This window comes from Monodon monoceros, unplaced genomic scaffold, assembly GCF_005190385.1.
Source record: "Monodon monoceros isolate NGI ecotype Baffin Bay Population unplaced genomic scaffold, NGI_Narwhal_1 Super_Scaffold_7, whole genome shotgun sequence".
NCBI lineage: Eukaryota > Metazoa > Chordata > Mammalia > Artiodactyla > Monodontidae > Monodon > Monodon monoceros.
The window spans coordinates 4,245,183-4,262,167 of NW_021703784.1; the positions used below are offsets into that span (position 1 = coordinate 4,245,183).

General features: G+C 39.1%; 1 protein-coding gene across 2 annotated transcripts in view; it reads left to right on the forward strand.

Moving 5' to 3' along the window:
- The window catches only part of PRDM10 (PR/SET domain 10), an 86,335-nt gene that overhangs the window by 26,211 nt on the left and 43,139 nt on the right, over positions 1-16,985 (forward strand). The window contains exons 2-5 of one of the 2 annotated variants that reach the window (XM_029208999.1): positions 3,772-3,953; positions 6,341-6,505; positions 8,988-9,047; positions 15,682-15,753. In XM_029208999.1, the coding sequence (XP_029064832.1) occupies positions 3,885-3,953; positions 6,341-6,505; positions 8,988-9,047; positions 15,682-15,753 (366 nt within the window). In that variant the 5' untranslated portion in view covers positions 3,772-3,884. The remainder of the gene's footprint in view (positions 1-3,771; positions 3,954-6,340; positions 6,506-8,987; positions 9,048-15,681; positions 15,754-16,985) is intronic. The other variant, XM_029208998.1, reaches the window with a different exon arrangement.

The following is a 16,985-nucleotide window of genomic DNA, read 5'->3' on the forward strand; positions in this document are numbered from 1 at the left end:
GAACTTCGAGTTGAGATGGGGAGGCAGACATTTAGACAGAAAAATGCAATATGATCGAACCTTTTTTAAAAATCTAATATGTGAGTGTTTATCATGGAGCAGGCATTGTGCTAAGCATTTTATGTGCATTATTTCATGTTGTCAATAACCTTATGATCCCGATTTTACAGAGAAGGAGAGGGATTTAGAGACTGTCCTTGCTTTGCCTGAGGTCAGTTAAGTCACAGAATTGCTACCGAAATCCGGGTCCAGAGCCCAAGCTCGTAGCCACTCTGACTCTTGTACTGACTTCTGCCTCTGCACAGATGTGTCCCCTGGGCCCTCGCACGCTAGGCACAGGGAGAGGACAGCCCCAGTACTGGAGTTCAGAAACTAATAGTTACTCTACAGTCATACAGCCACTGTAACTGACTCCAAATTATCCCTCAGAGACTTCAAAAGAATTCAAGATATAGTGCATTGTATGTCCAAACGCATTCATCACAAAAGATTAAAAATAACCTGTTTATCAACACAAGATTAAATACATTATGATATATTCATATAATGAAATGATGCAGCTGTAATAACAAATGAGGAAATGCTGTATGGATATGGAACAATGTAAAGGGTATGATATTATATGGAATAAATAAGGTTTAAAAGAGATGCTGCTTTGTATAGAATCAATAGCATGCTGCTGTGTGTGGTTGCAGAGGCATGGAGTGTTTAAATTTTGCTTGTATATGCATAAAATATCTTTGGAAGAATAGATAACAAATTGATGGTATGGGTTGATTCTGAAGAATGGATAAGGGATTCCAGGTTGAGAGAAATAATAAGCACCTTTCTAGAAATGAAAACAAATAAGAAAGGTACTCTGGGCTGGTGTGTTTCCAGATCGTGAGGGGTGAGCCTGCCTGGCTCCTCGCTGCGGCCCCTTGTGCACCTGAGTGATTGTACAATTGACAAACTAAGTTGAAAAAAAAAAAATCTCAAATTCCTGTATGGGCAAAGCACAACATCTCTTCTGTGGTATTAATTCCTGTTGAAAATACATGTCCTGAATCTAACCATGAAGAGACATCAGACAAACTCAAATTGAGGGACCTTCTGAAAAACAAATGGCCTGTGCATTTCCAAAATGTCAAGGTCGTGGAGAACTAGGAAAGACTGGGGACTGTTCCCAATCAGAGGGGACAGACGGGACATGTTCGCGGGACGCACCGTGTGCGATGCCAGATTGGATCCTGGGCCAGAAAAAAGGGGTTTCCTTCTCTGCAAAGGACGGTAATCAGACAATTGGCAGAAGTTGAATGTGGTCTGTAAATTAGGTAATAGTACTGTTTTCATGTTAACGTCCTGATTGTGATAGTACTATGGTTATGTGAGAAAATGTCCTGTTTTTAGGAAACAGACACTTAAGAATTTAGTAGTAAAGGGGCTTTGTGTCTGCAATTTACTCTCAAATAGTTCAAGTTAAAAAAACAAAAGAGAGAGAGGGAGAGAGAAGGAGAATAATAACGTAAGCATGGTAAAATGTTACCATTTGGGGAACCTGAGTGAAGAAGTACAGGAATTCTTTGTACTATTTATGCTGCTTTTCTGTCTGAAATTATTAAAAAATAAAAAATTTTTTAAAAACACTTCTGATGTGGAACATTTTATGATTTTGTAATACTGAGCCTTTTATGTCCTTTTGTACAATTTTGTGATTTTCTTCCTATAGATCTTTATATTGTTGGTGACATTTATTCCTAAGTTTCTTAATATTTTTATTCCTTTTTTAAAAAATATAAGTTTTGTTGAGGTATAATTCACATACTGTGCAACTCACTCTGACCACCTTTTTACGTATGCTTAGATAGTACCATTATATAAGGAAGGCATGCTTTTTTTTTTTAAAGACAACTTTATAGGGTATAATTTACACATGATGAAATGCACGTATTTTAATTGAATAGGTTGATGACTTTTGACACATGAATTCCCCACGTAACCATCCCCCAGTCTAGATGCAGGATAGAGAACATTCCCATCTCTCCAGAGAGTGTGCCCCCAGCCCCTTTGCTTATATAGTCACCTGTTGGCGACACGGGCATCTTTTCCAGGACCCTCCGGTGTGTGCAGGGCGAGCGTGTGTGTGGTGGGGTGCCTTCGGCCAGGAGTGAGGATGGTAGCGTTGCAGCCAAGCAGGAGCAGTTTCCTCAGTGGCTCCAAAGAGGCTCCCAGGCTGTTGGACGTGGCTTTTCTGTATCCAGACTTAGGCCCTGACATGGGGTGTTCCAGTTTCTTTTTTTTCTTCTATAGGCCTTATTCTGGTTCAGAGGTTGGAGCATGTGTAGCCTAAGAATGTTTCTCAGCTTATTTCCATTAACAATGGAGAAAATTCTGGCTGGGTTCTGGGTAGTGGTCTTTCTTTTTTTTTTTTTTTTAAAGAGATGTGCAATTTATTTATTTTTTAAATTTTTTGGCCACACCCCGAGGCACCGGGGATCTTAGTTCCCTGACCGGGGATCTTATTTCCCTGACCAGGGATCGAACCCACGGCCCCTGCATTGAAAGGCAGAGACTTAACCACGGGACTACCAGCGCAATCCCTGGGCAGTGGTCTTTCTGACCTTTAGTTGAATGGTGTTCTGAGAAGTTTGGCCTTTCCTGTCCTGCTATTTAATGGGCTGGTGGGAGGAGGTGTATCAGGCCTGGCTGCCCTGATAAACAGCAGATCTCATGTGACCTTTAAAATGTTAGTGTTTTATCATAATCAGAAGGGAAGATTGATTAAAACATCTATTTTGGAAAATAATAGTGTTTCAAGATGTAAACTTTGTGCACATTGATGTTTAGTTGATGTTTGATTGCTCACTCATCGCCCCTGTATGGACCCAATGGGAAACAAAGTTTATATTTGTATTCACCAAATTGTGGCCCAGAAAATTCAGCTCCCTCTGCCTGCCAGTTTTTCCTCGTTTTGTGACTTTTATTATTCTGCTGTTCATTTTGAGTTGGTGGTATATGAAGTCAGTGTCTAAACAAGTGTGCAGGGACTTCCCTGGTGGTCCAGTGGGAAAGAATCGGCTTCCAAAGCAGGGGACTTGGGTTCGATCCCTGGTTGGGGAACTAAGATCCCACATGCCTTGGGGCAACTAGGCCTGCACGCCACAACTACTGAGCTCTCGCGCCTCAACAAGAGAGCCCGAGTGCCGCAAACTACAGAGCCCATGCACCACAACTAGAGAAGAGAAAACCCACACTCCACAGCTAGAGAGAAGCCTGAGTGCCGCAAGAAAGAGCCTGTGTGCCACAACGAAAAGATCCTGCATGCCTCAGTGAAGATCCCATGTGCCTGCAACTAAGATCTGACACAACCTAAATAAATAAATAAATAAATAATAAATATTTTAAAATATTTTAAAATAAAATATTTTAAAATAAAATATTTTAAACAAGTGTGCAAGGGAGGGACGAGCTGGCTGAGCAGCAGCGAGTCTTGGTGTGAACCCAGCACTTCCCTGCATTTAACATCTGGGGGCCTCGTCCTTCTCAGGAGAGCTAAGAGGACTGCCGTCAGCATTTGTGATGAAGGTTCCATCCACCTAACTTGTGCCCAGAGCAGAGCAAGTATGCAATACATTGCATCATTATTCCAAATAATTTCTTCATTTTTACCTTTTTGCCCAGGTGTGTAATCTTTCACAAGGCTTTTTTCCCCCCTTTTTGTGGTTGAAACTGTAATTTATTAAAATGCATTCATTTAGTTAAAGTCTTGGGTCCTTTTCTCTCTTTTTTCAGGCACGTTGCAGAGAGGCCTTTTTGTCCTTGATGAACACTCACGTGGTAGGCAGATGACTGTCCTTCACCCCGAGCTGCTCTAGGTGCCCAGGACGCTGTCCAGCAAAGAAAGGATGGATTCCAAAGATGAAAGCTCACACGTGTGGCCTCCGGCTGCAGAGCACGAGGAGAATGCCGCACAGGTGAAGAGTGGTCTTCCAGCTGGGCATTGACAGCAGTTTTTTAGTTGGTACAGTTTGCTGACAGCTAGAGAAATAGAAGCTCCTATGCAGTGATGAGTGGTTGGGAGGAAGCTGACTTGCAGAACTGGTGCAGAAGGAACGGGCAGCGTTTCAGCACCTTGGACGCTCCAGCAATGTGGGGTGCTGTGATTTTGCGGAGCTACATACCACTCATGGCTTCTCCGTCTTTCCCCTGTTTTATTGTCATAATCCACTTCACTGCTCCGTTTTATTTCATGGTATTGGTGCTGAAAGCTTCAAACTGGAGGTTTTCTTTATGTTATCCTGGAAAGGGTTTTGTTTCTTCACGTGTAATGAAGTACAAAGGTATGCCTGTAAAGTGAGTGGCTTTTCCTTTTCTTCTCAAATTCAGGATGTAAACCTCTAATTGAAAGTTGTCCCATTGAATCCACAGCTCTGGAGGTTAGTCGCTTATTCAGATGCTGCTGTAACCAGTGATCTCTGCCTTTCAAATTGCTACCCTAACCAGCTACACGTTCTTTTGACTGTTCTTAGCAAAGGCGAACCTCTGCATTTTTGGTATGCATTTGAATTTTGAGAAGAGTCAGCACTCATAGGGAGCCGTGTTTACATGTGACCAAAGTATAACACTTCATTTTAGAGCATTATAATATATATGTAATTTTAATTTAATTTTCGTCAAATTATATAATCATAGTATTATTACCAAAATCAGAAAATTAACATTGAAACCTTTGAATATACACATCTTATTTAATTTAAGTAATATAACAAATTTACAATACATAAAATTGATCACCTGGTATGATTTGAAAGTCTGAGTTTGAATACTGAGCAAAACAGTTCCAGAGGTGCTTCCAGCAGAATAATTGAGAATACTGTTTTGGTTCTCATGGAAACTATTTGGAAGGCTACTTTCATGTAGCTATATATTTTGGTGTATTTTGTTTATAAACAAAAATGTAGTTCATTAACAAATAGGGTCCACATTTGTGGGTAACCAGATGGTAGACGGCAGAGCTCAGCACCCTTTATTGCCCCCCTCCTCCCACTGTTCCTTCTCCCAACCAGGAATTCTGATTTAGCCCAGTACTGGGTGTTGAAGACCAAGTTGAAGAGTTTGGATAACTCTTAAGGAAATTTTATTTTATTTTTTTTAAGCATTGAAACTAGTTCAAGATTTTGATGTCAATGAGCAAACCTAAACTCATAAAATTATTTTGCAGCACTTAAAACTGCGCAAATATCTTAGAAGCCTAATTCTTGTATGGATGCAAACTGTATCTTCATGGGCAAAGCGGATTTATGTAGAAGCTGGACTAAGCGCTTAGTATAGAAGTGGAGGTTTGTTTTACTTATGTGGTGCTTGACTTCACTGGGTCTCCATTTTTCTTTCTGGGGATTGAATTAGCTTATGTCATCTTCGGGATCTACTATTCTCCACCGGAAAAAAACTGAAATAAAAAAGTTAGGCCTAAAGCCAAGACAGTGTAAGAGGAAGGAATCCGACCTAAGAGGGTCTAACTTCAACATCAGCACATAAACTGTTTCTCTTCCGAATGTGTTCTTTGACCATCTGCTTTGTACCTTCAATATCAGATACTAGGCTGTATGCCAGCCTTCAAGAACCTCCAAAGCTGACTACTCGAAAGCACTTTACAGAATCCAGTTTCTGCTTTAGTTCTTGGTAGATAGAAAATTATTTCCCCTGGTGACAACTGAAATAGTTGTCCAAAACCCCTTAAAAGTACTCTCTTAGAATTTTTTGTATTGTTACCTAGTTGGCAAGGGAGAGTTCTGTTACATTCACCGAGTCAGCAAATGTTTACCGACTCGCCTCCGGACCGGCCTTGGAGTATGAAAGAATTTGTAGGAAAGAAAGTGACCTTGTTTTAATGTGTTTGCCAAAAGGCACTGTTAGTTATAAAGTAGAATTCTTATGATGTGTTGAAAGCAACTGGCTTTTGAGTCTTGACATATTTTTTCACATTACAAATAATTTGTATTTTGTAGTTCGGTAATGTTGTCAACCATGCATCTTCTGTCACATTTCCAGGGTCAGTGAACCACCCTGTCAGTACTCCCCGAAAGAGATACCTGCATTGGACATTTGAGGCAAAGGGAACTTTAAATCGGTTGCCTAATATTGAGCAATAAGTCAGTGACAAGGTCCTTGGATCCTGTTGCCAAGTCACTAACTCAGCATAGATGAAGGCGTATCAGTTGAGTTCTCCTTTCAGTGGGGATCTTTTAGAAATGCAAGTGTGTAATGTTCTCGGTCAGTCCTGCGTCTTTGTGAGACAGGTTTTGTTCCACAAGGGTGCTTGCTACATACTTGCGGGTTATTTTTTTTTTTTTTGCCCCAGGTGCATTTTGTCCCAGACGCTGGAACTGTGGCCCAGATTGTCTACGCCGATGACCAGGTCCGTCCACCACAGCAGGTGGTGTACACGGCAGATGGTGCCTCTTACGCGTCAGTGGATGGTCCGGAGCACACGCTGGTCTACATCCATCCCGTGGAAGCTGCGCAGGCATGTGGAGGACTGTGGTTTATAGTTTGTTAATCAGTTAATTCACCAATTACTTGGGTTTACTCTCTGCCAGTCACTGTGCTATTTGCTGGTGATACAGGAAATATTCATATAAGATTTATGCTCTCAAGGAGCTTATAACCAACTGGGCAGAGGAAGATATGGTTTATTTATTTAAATTAAATGTAATAAGGAGTTAGAGCACTAACCTCGAATGAGTTCTTTCCCCAACTGACTATTGATATTGATTTTTTTTTTTTTTTTTTTTTTTTTTTTTGTGGTACGCGGGCCTCTCCCTGTTGCGGCCTCTCCCGTTGCGGAGCACAGGCTCCGGACGCGCAGGCTCAGCGGCCATGGCTCATGGGCCCAGCCGCTCTGCGGCATGTGGGATCTTCCCGGACCGGGGCACGAACCCGTGTCCCCTGCATCGGCAGGTGGATTCTCAACCACTGCGCCACCAGGGAAGCCCGATATTGATTTTTTTTTAAATTATAAATTTATTTATTTTTGGCTGTGTTGGGTCTTCATTGCTAAGCCCGGGCTTTCTCTAGTTGAAGCCAGCAAGGGCTACTCTGTGTTGTGGTGCGTGGGCTTCTCATTGCAGTGGCTTCTCTTGTTGTGGAGCACGGGCTCTAGGTATGTGGGCTTCCGTAGTTGTAGCACGCAGGCTCAGTAGTTGTGGCTTGCGGGCTCTAGAGCGCAGGCTCAGTAGTTGTGGTGCATGGGCTTAGTTGCTCTGCGGCATGTGGGATCTTCCTGGACCAGGGCTCGAACCTGTGTCCCCTGCATTGGCAGGTGGATTCTTAACCATTGCGCCACTAGCGAAGTTCCTGATTGATTTTATTAACAAGATTATCAGCTTTTACTTTTCCTAAGGTATCAACAACCAGGCCAAACATGGTAACTTAATCAAGACAGATCAGTGAAAACATGCAGATTTTTTCAGTTAAACGAGGGATCCTACTAGCTTATTAACTGCTATTTACTAATAACTTACTGATGTGTAGACCTGTAATAGAAGCACAGGTAAAAACTGTACGATTACAGCTACTTTCATTTTTTTGCCAGTGACTCTGAATATTAGTTTCCAAATGCATGACACGAATATTCCCTAATATATAAATGTTAGTTTGTATGGGACTTCCCTGGTGGTCCAATGGGTAAGACTCCACGCTCTCAATGCAGGGGGCCCAGGTTCGATCCCTGGTCAGGGAACTAGATCCCGCATGCGTGCCGCAACTAAGAACCCGCATGCTGCAACTAAAAAGATCCTGTGTGCCACAACTAAGACCTGGCGCAGCCAAAATAAGTAAATATTTTAAAAAAATGTTAGTTTGTATTGTCAGCACTTTACAGTGTACAAAGCACTTTTAAACACATTAAAAGAGAAATCAGTTCCATGGTTTATAGTAGGATCCTGGTAATAAAAATTTGCCCTCATGCAATATTTAATCAAGAGACTCAAATCGCTCCCAAGAAGACATGGGACCCACCTAATAAATACCTTTCAAATCTACATAAAGATGAACTTGCCTAATAGTCAGATGGTACTTTTGGAATGTCCTTTCTTAGTTTTAGTCCCCTAGCTGTATTAAAATAAGTGCATGTAGATTATGTGAAGAATGTCCTGTGACCAACTTTTGGTTCATTACTGTGTTACTAAATGTCTGAATTATGATAATTTTTTTATTGTCAAATATAAGAAATCTGACACTGGCTGAAATTCTCTTTTACCGTTCTCTGGAATCAACACTTAACCTTAGTTCTTATGCCCATAGGTTTGCTAAAGCCTCGCGCAAATTAAAGTCTCTCAGAAAGAATACTTCTCTGGACTGGAGATTTTCTGTGGTACCCTGGCTAAAATCATTTTGAAGATTTTCCTTCTCCATTTATCTTTGCTGCACCATGGCCCAAATTATGTGTTTATAATCAGAACTTTTAAAATTATGATTTTACTGGCTTTTATCCAAAACAGAATCTGTGGAACATTAAATTCAATTTATTTTCCTTCTACTTCTTTGTGATAATGAGTGTGCATTTATATTTGAAAGAGTTGTAATCCTTGGGAATACAGTACTCTTCTATTTGCCGGTATATCTCCAACTATTTTCATTTAATTGCAAGTCTACCCCTGTGATAGAGTGTTACGTGTTGAATGCATGCCCCCTTGTTCATGGCATGCCTTTTTAATCAAGTGTGACATTCAGTCTCAGGAGAGGCTTTGCTTTAGAGTAAACTCCTGAAGTATGAAGTATGTTAGCCAATAGAGATGGTTAGCTTTTACAATCTCTTTGGAGCCATCTGGATGAAAGGCTTTAGCAAAATGTAAGATTACTATCTTTATCTTCTTTGTTAATGAAAGATTATTACTAGCTACTTGGTAGTTAACTCTCTCAAGAATTGGTGCTTAGCAGTATAATTTTTCCTGTGTAGATGAGCTGTCTAACGATCTATTGATAAGTTTTTGTTGCTGTTTGTTTAGACGCTGTTTACAGACCCAGGCCAGGTAGCTTATGTCCAACAGGATGCTACAGCTCAGCAGGTAATGAGTTGGTTTTTTGCCTTTTTGTTGATTGTGGGTAATACTGAAGTTACCCTTCCCTGGAATGCCCCCAACCCTCTGTACTGTGCATTCTCTGGATGTCTATTTCTCATGCCTTTAGAATATTCTCAATGTCCATTAATGAAAACAAAGCAGGACATGACACTAACACACTCCAACCAGTATACGTTGCAATAGCGTGGTAATAAAAAAATGATTTGTCAGGGAAATTTAAGCATTAAATTAAAATAAGCATATCAACTGGATATTGGTTCAAGTTCCAAAGAGCAATCCTGAGTTTCAAAAGTGTCTATGGAAATTGGGAAACATTTTAGTACTTGGTATTTTTTTTTAATTATTGAATTATAGTTGATATACAATGTTGTGTTAGTTTCTGGTGTACAGCAAAGTGATTCAGTTATATATATAATATATATATTCTTTTTTTCATATTCTTTTCCATTATGGTTTATTACAGGATATTGAATATAGTTCCACGTGCTATACAGTAGGACCTTGTTTATCTATTTTATATATAGTAGTTTGTATCTGCTAATCCCAAACTTCGAATTTATCTCTCCCCCTCCTTTCCCCTTTGGTAACCATAAGTTTGTTCTCTATGTTTGTGTATCTGTTTCTGTTTTGTAAATAAATTCATTTGTATCATATTTTAGATTCCGCATACAAGTGATATCATATGATATTTGTCTTTCTCTTTCTGACTGGCTTAGTATGACAATCTATTTTTAAATATTAGGGAAAAATTCCTGCTTAAATTACGTATATATTTAGTGGCAACCTTCCTCATTCTACTTTCAGAGAATTGAGATTCTTCTTGGTTTTCTTTTAAAACATTTCTTTCCTTTTATCTATATTTCTAATATATCCTACTTGACTTTGAGGGACTTCTTCGTTATTTTCCTCCAGGTTGCAAAAGTGATAAGGAAGGTGCAGAAACTAGATATTGTCAGTCTTACCCTCAAGGGAATGTGAATCCAAATAGTTTTATTTTCATGTTGGCTAGTATGGCTGTTATTTAGCTATACCACTGAGTGTCATGAGTAATTATCAAGTAAATTCTCATTAGTAAGCACTTTCTGCTTTTAAAATTTTTTAGTAGGTTATTTGGAAACTTGCATTTTAAAATTTGGAAAATGAACAGTAATTGTGTTGATATTATTTATGAAATCTAGCGAGAATTAGGAGGCTTCATCGTAGCAGTTATGGTTGAATTTATTCCTGACTGGTAGTGACCTACAATTTTGTGGGTCTGCCATCTTGAATGAGAACTTGTCTTAGTTCATCTGGGCCGCTATAACAGAATGCCATACACGGGGTGGCTTACAAACAACAGAAACTTATTTCTCACAGTTCTCGAGGCTGGGAAGTCCAAGACCAAAGTGCCAATAGATTTGTTGTCTGGTGAGAGCCCTCTTCCTGTTCACAGATGGCTGTGCCCTCACATGGCAGAAGGGGTGAGGCTGCTCTCTGGAGTCTTGTATAAGGGCACTAATCCCATTCATGGGGGCTCTACCCTCATGACCTAATCACCTCTCAGAGGCCCCACCTCCTAACGCCGTCACAATGGGGATTAGGTTTCGACATATGTATAAACTTTGGGGAGACACAAATGTTCTGTCGCAGAGTTACTATTTTATTTTAGTTATTTTGTACTAATTAAGTTTACTCTTGATAAAACAAATCATGTCCATTTCTGTGAATATTTATTGATTCCACCAAGCAAGCAACGGATAGATTTAATTCATTTTTACAACTTGGAAGGAAAAAAATAAAATGAAATGCCTTTGTGTTTCATAGATGATTAATTCATTCACTAATATTTGGAGTAATGATTTTTTTTCATAAAAAGTTGAAGCAATACAAAATAAAAGAGAAGTACATTAAAAAACCCAAACAAACAAATTCTGCCCAGGAACATCCTCATTAATTTACAATTGGTAACTATTATTCTAGACTTCCTCCCAGACATAAAACAGACAAAGATAAACAAGCAGGGGAAAATTGTGCCCTAAATGCTATTATTAATCTAAATACTTTAAACTTAAATTTACTTGAGTGTAATAGAAGGAAAGCGAATGGAGGTGAACCTGAAAGAGGTTGGAGTCCTCACGGTTTCCTAACCGGCCTTGGGCTCCGGTCCCCTGTGTCCTCAGCTCTTGCTGTGATGACCTGACATCAGCACACTGACACTTCCTCCCCCTCCTCTCCTCCCCCACTGTTTGGTGTTAGTTGCATTATTATTGTAACTAATGTATTTATGTTCTGTTCAGTAACCACAGCTACTTAGAATTTTGCTCCGTTATCTCCTGGCATTTAATTTATACAAATCTTGAGTCTAATTTTGATTATTTTCCTCATTCCTTTTCTATCTTAATGCCTGTTTGAGTGTTTCTTTATCCTTGAAGTTTTTCTTTGAAGTCTAATGACTTCACCAGCATTTGAATCAGAATTCCCTAGGACAGGGTGTGTCCTTTTCATGTATAGGTTAAGACTCTGTTTCGGGAACATTTTCATCTGTTAGGTTTTTGAAGATCTATTCAGTTTCATTTGATATGTTCGCTTTTCCAGGAATATCAGTGTGAGTATATTGACTCTGCTTTCTATATCTAACATTCTCTCTGTGATCATTTTTATATCTATCCTTTTCCACGTTATTTGTGTAATTTCCTTTATGTCCCCCATATTTCCTTACTGTTTTTTAAACTTTTTAATTAAATTATACATATGGAAAAGTGCAAAAACTTATAAGCAATAGTACAATGATATATCACGAAGTGAACACACTCTGTAACCAACACCCAGATTAAATAATAGAACATTACCATCTCCTAAAAGCCATCCTCACGCTCTCTCCTAATCACTTCTCCTTCCCTTCTCCTCAAAGGTCACACTCTCCTGCCTGCTGACACTGTAGACTGGTTTTCCATGGTTTTGAACTTTATATGAACAGAATACCTTAGTATGGTTTCCTTTTTGTCTTTTTTTTTTTTTTGTAATTTTTATTTTGGCCTTGCCACTCAGCTTGTGGGATCTCAGTTTCCCCATCAGGGACTGAACCCAGGCCACGGCAGTGAAAGCGCCAAAACCTAACCACTAGACCAGCAGGGAACTCCCCTTTTTGTCTTGTTCTTTGGTTTAACATTCTGCCTGGGAGAGTCACATTGTTCATGTTGTTGGGTGCCCCCGTGGTTTCCGTCCCTTCTATTTTTATTGCTATATCGTGTTCAGTTTTATGAAAGTACCATAATACATCCAGGAGTGTGATCCTCCCTCCACTTTGTTCTTCTTCAAGAGTTTCTTGGCCCTTTGCTTTTCCATACACATGTTAGAATCAGCCTGAAGTTTCCACCGAAGTCCTGCAGGAAACTTACTGGCATTTCGTTGTATCTATAGATCAGTTTGTGAATCATTGACATCTTTATAATATTGAGTCTTCCAATCTGTAAATATGATCTATCCATGAGTTTGTTTATTTTTAAAATTTTTGTTGAAATATAGTTGATTTACAATGTTATATTAGTTTCAGGTATACAGCACAGTGATTCAGTTATACATACATGTATAAATATATGTATTCTTTTATTACATTCTCTTCCATTATAGGTTATTACAAGATATTGAGTATAGTTCCCTGTGCTACACAGTAGGTCCTTTATTTTATTTTATTTATTTATGTTTGGCTGCGTTAGGTCTTCGTTGCTGCGTGCGGCCTTTCTCTAGTTGCAGCAAGCGGGGGCTACTCTTTGTTGCGGTGCGCAGGCTTCTCATTGCGATGGCTTCTCTTTGCTGCAGAGCACGGGCTCTAGGCACATGGGCTTCAGCAGTTGTGGCTCGTGGGCTCTAGAGCACAGGCTCAGTAGTTGTGGCGCACGGGCTTAGTTGCTCTGCGGCATGTGGGATCTTCCCAGACCAGGGCTCAAACCCGTGTCCCCTGCATTAGCAGGTGGATTCTTAACCACTGCACCACCAGGGAAGTCCCAGTAGGTCCTTGTTGGTTATCTATGTTATATATCATAGTATCCTTGAGTTTTAAATAAAAGTTGAAAATTGTCTTCTGGGTAGAGGTTTTTCGATAGATTTATTCCTAGATATTTGGTGTCTTTTGATGGTATTGTAAATTATGGTATGATTTTTTAAAATTTTATTTTCTAAGTTCTATTTCTGACTTTCTTGATAAATAGTCAGGTTGTCTATGATTACTGACATTTTTACTTCTTTCCAATATAAGGAAAAAAATCCAAAACTGGATTTTTTCCTTCTTTCTGATATAAGCATAAAAAATCCAAAGCTGGATTTTTTCCTTCCAGTTTTATTGAGATATAATTGACATATAGCACTGTATTATAAGTTCAAGGTGTACGGCATAATGTTTTGACTTACCTACATCGTGCAGTGATTGCCACGATAAGTTTAGTGAACATCCATCATCTTCAAAATTAAACAAATAGAAAAAAATTTTTTTTTGGTGATGAGAGCTCTTAGCATTTACTCTCTTAACAAGTTTCACATATAGCACACAGCAGTGTTCATTATATCTATTGCATTGCACATTACACCCCTAGGACTTATTTATCTTGTAACTGGAAGTTTTACCCTTTGACAACCTTCATCCAATTTGATTTTTATCAAATGCTCCTTTTGAATCTGTTGAGATTTTTCTCTTTACTGTTAATAAGGTGGATTATATTAATTGATATTTAAAAGTTAATCCAGCCTCGCATTCTGTAATAAACTCTATTTGATCCTTTTCATATATGTCTGGATTTGGATTTGGTCTGCTAATATTTCGTTTGGGGTTTTATATGTTTATTCAATAGTTCACTTTATTTTAGCCAGTGTATTTGATATTTTTTTTCTTTTAAAGTAGCTTTCATCTTGATGATATTTTTTTCTTTTAATAACATCCTGAAAAGCTACATCATCATTTTTGTTGGCTGTATAGTATTCTATTATGGGGATGTACTATTATTTATATTCTCCATCTATTGTTTTATATGTATGTTTTTTCTTTCTTTCTTTCTTTTTTGCTACTATAAAGAACATTCTCACAGATGTCATATCAGATTATTTCCTTAGAATTTCCCAAAGAGAAATGATAGAGACTAAAGGTAGTCACATTTTAAATTATTTAAGAACTAAGATTTTTGTGAAAGTGAAAAAAGATACAAATATAAAAATCAAACACTTTAAATACAAAGTTAGAATCCTAAATTTGAATTAGAATATCAGTATGAACTCATGACTTTTTTCTCTTAAAAAATATGTTTTCTAGTTCTGGCCACTGAAAAGGTTTAGATGAAGTCATCAGTCCAGTAGCAATGATGTAGTCTCTAACTACAGTTTTCCAATAAAAGGAATCAGGGCTACTTAGAAAAATGACAGATTCTAGCCCTGGGGCAGAAAATGTACAAGATGTGCCTGAAACACCTTGTCTTATCAGAATGCAAGGAAGCGAGTAAAAACTTCTCTTCTGGGGTCCTGGGAAGGAACTCAAGATCTAACTGGAAGGGGCCAAAATGGGAAAATTTGACTCATAAAAAAGGAAAAATATCTACAGTAGATTGAAACACATTAAATATATTTAAAATCCACAAGTTCATACTGATATGAAAAGAAATAACTCTTTGGTCACTTTTTGAGGCTCCTAGGGGACCACCACGTTATTAGGAAAAGTGGTAAATGGCTGGAAAGAATCCAGCCTTTCCCCCCGAGTGTCCACAGGTGAACAATCACTTGATGAGGGAAATTTCATTATAGAGGCATCCAACTAATAAAGAAAGGGGGGACGACTGGCTTAGAGTCTCACCATGTTTCATCTCCTATCATCAGAAAAAAGCTCATGAGGCACTTCGTAATGAATGGATCAATTTACCCCTCTGAACATTGTCAGTATCACTAAAAAGAGAGAACATTCATTATAGGGTTCCTGGTGTTGTGTACCTTCTCTTGACATACAGCACTGTATTTTTCCACATAAGAGGTATTCCTCCCCCAAAATTGAACCTGAATCTGATCGAGTGTTTAGATTTCACTGCCAACTAATAGGAAGCACACAGTAAACAAAATGGAACAAGTTACAAGACACACAAGGATGCAGTTAGCACCATCTAGACTGCGGGAAGCAGACAAATTGCAGAGGAAAAGAAGATAAATGGAACTTACAGATTAAAGGAGACTTCAGGGACATAGCAGTCAGATGCAGCACGTGGGCCTTGATTGGGTCCTGATTTGAACAAACCAACTGTAAAAAAAAATTATGAGACAATTGGGGAGATCCTAACAATAATTGGATATTTGGTGATGTTAAGGAATGATTATTTTTTAGATATGATAATAAATAAAATATAAAAGTCCTTTTCTTGTAGAGATATCTACTGAACTACTTAGAGATGAAAATATATAATGTTTGAAGTTTGCTTCAAAACGATCGAGTGAGGGGGAAGGTGGGCGGGAGAACAGTTGAAGGAAGGTGAGCTCTGAGTTGATAATTGCTGAAGCCGAGTGATGGGTACATAACATGTATTATAGTATTCTCTCTATGTGATATAGGTTTGAAATTTGTCATTATAAATGGGAAAGTCATTTTGATAGGACTTTCTAAATTGCTTTTCAGATGCTGAAAAAGTTTACATTCCCACCAACAGTGTATGAGATCGCCCATTTCCACACGCCCTTGCCACGTTGGGTATTTGCATTCTTTGAATATTTTGCCAATCTGATAAGGAAAGTGGTTATTTTGTTGCTTTCATTTTAAGGTATCATTTTAATTAGAGGTTTTGTTGCTATTTGCACCTTAGAGGGCCCTTCATCTTCTCCAGTCTCCAGAAACAATCTGCCCGTTTATGTTTTGTACAAAAGAAGATTTGTTCTCAGACAGCTCTGTGAGCCCGGCATAACAGGCAGTACAGCCATTGCCTTAGCATCTGTCTTTATTGCAGTTTCCTTTCAACCCGCACGGTTTTTATTTCCGGCTCTAACACCTCAGTGATTATCCGTTCATTCCATGACCTGGATAGATTCTGGATAGAAAGTTAGAGTGAGGGTTTAACATAGATGATGGGTGCTTTTTTTTTTTAATCCTTAGCAAAAAGGTGCTGTTTTTTCAATTGTCTGTAGTGGTGGCAAAATCCATTTGAAACCTTTTTCATATACGCATTCCCTCGTCCGTAAGGAAGGCAAGGGACTCTCCAGACCTAGAAGCACAGTCTCCGCTTTGTTTCTGAAAAGGAACATGTGTGGCTCCCCACACACTGAGAGGAAAATATGCTGCCCTCATAATTGGTCTCAGTAGGAACCCGGAGCATTCTGTTGGGTTTGCTGCTGTCCACTGTAGTTTCATGTTTCACTCTCGGATAAATTGTGTACTGAAATGCATTATGTCGTTTCAGAAATAATTACCGAGAGTGATGTTAAGTGGGAAGGAGAAAGTATACCACGAGTTTAACGAATTCCTTTTCCTCTTGCCATGCTTTATTGTGCGTGACAAAATGCATGGGCGTAAACTATTTTTGTTACTAATCTTTTCCTCTAAGTGAAGTTGGCACCACGGCGCCCCGCCCTGCTGCCGGGCCGTTGCCTCAGGAGCAGGTGTGTTACCTCGTTGCTCGTCGCTCCGGTACTCACGGTGTATGCGCTGATTACCTTCTCCTTGAATCGACTCAAGTCCACAGGGGCCATTGTAATGTAGTAGAAAAGCAGGGCAGAGTCAGAATGTGGATTTCCTCTCTGCCGCTTAGGAGCTGGGTGGTAAAGTGATCTGGCCTCAGAGGAATTTAGATTCCTCTGGCACGCAGTAAATGTCAGTTGAATTTGAATTATTAATGAAACAAATCTGGAATGCATTCCTACTGTGTGTTAAGGTCCATGCTATCTGAAATACACGGTTCTTACCTACAAATGATTATCCCCACTTTCCAT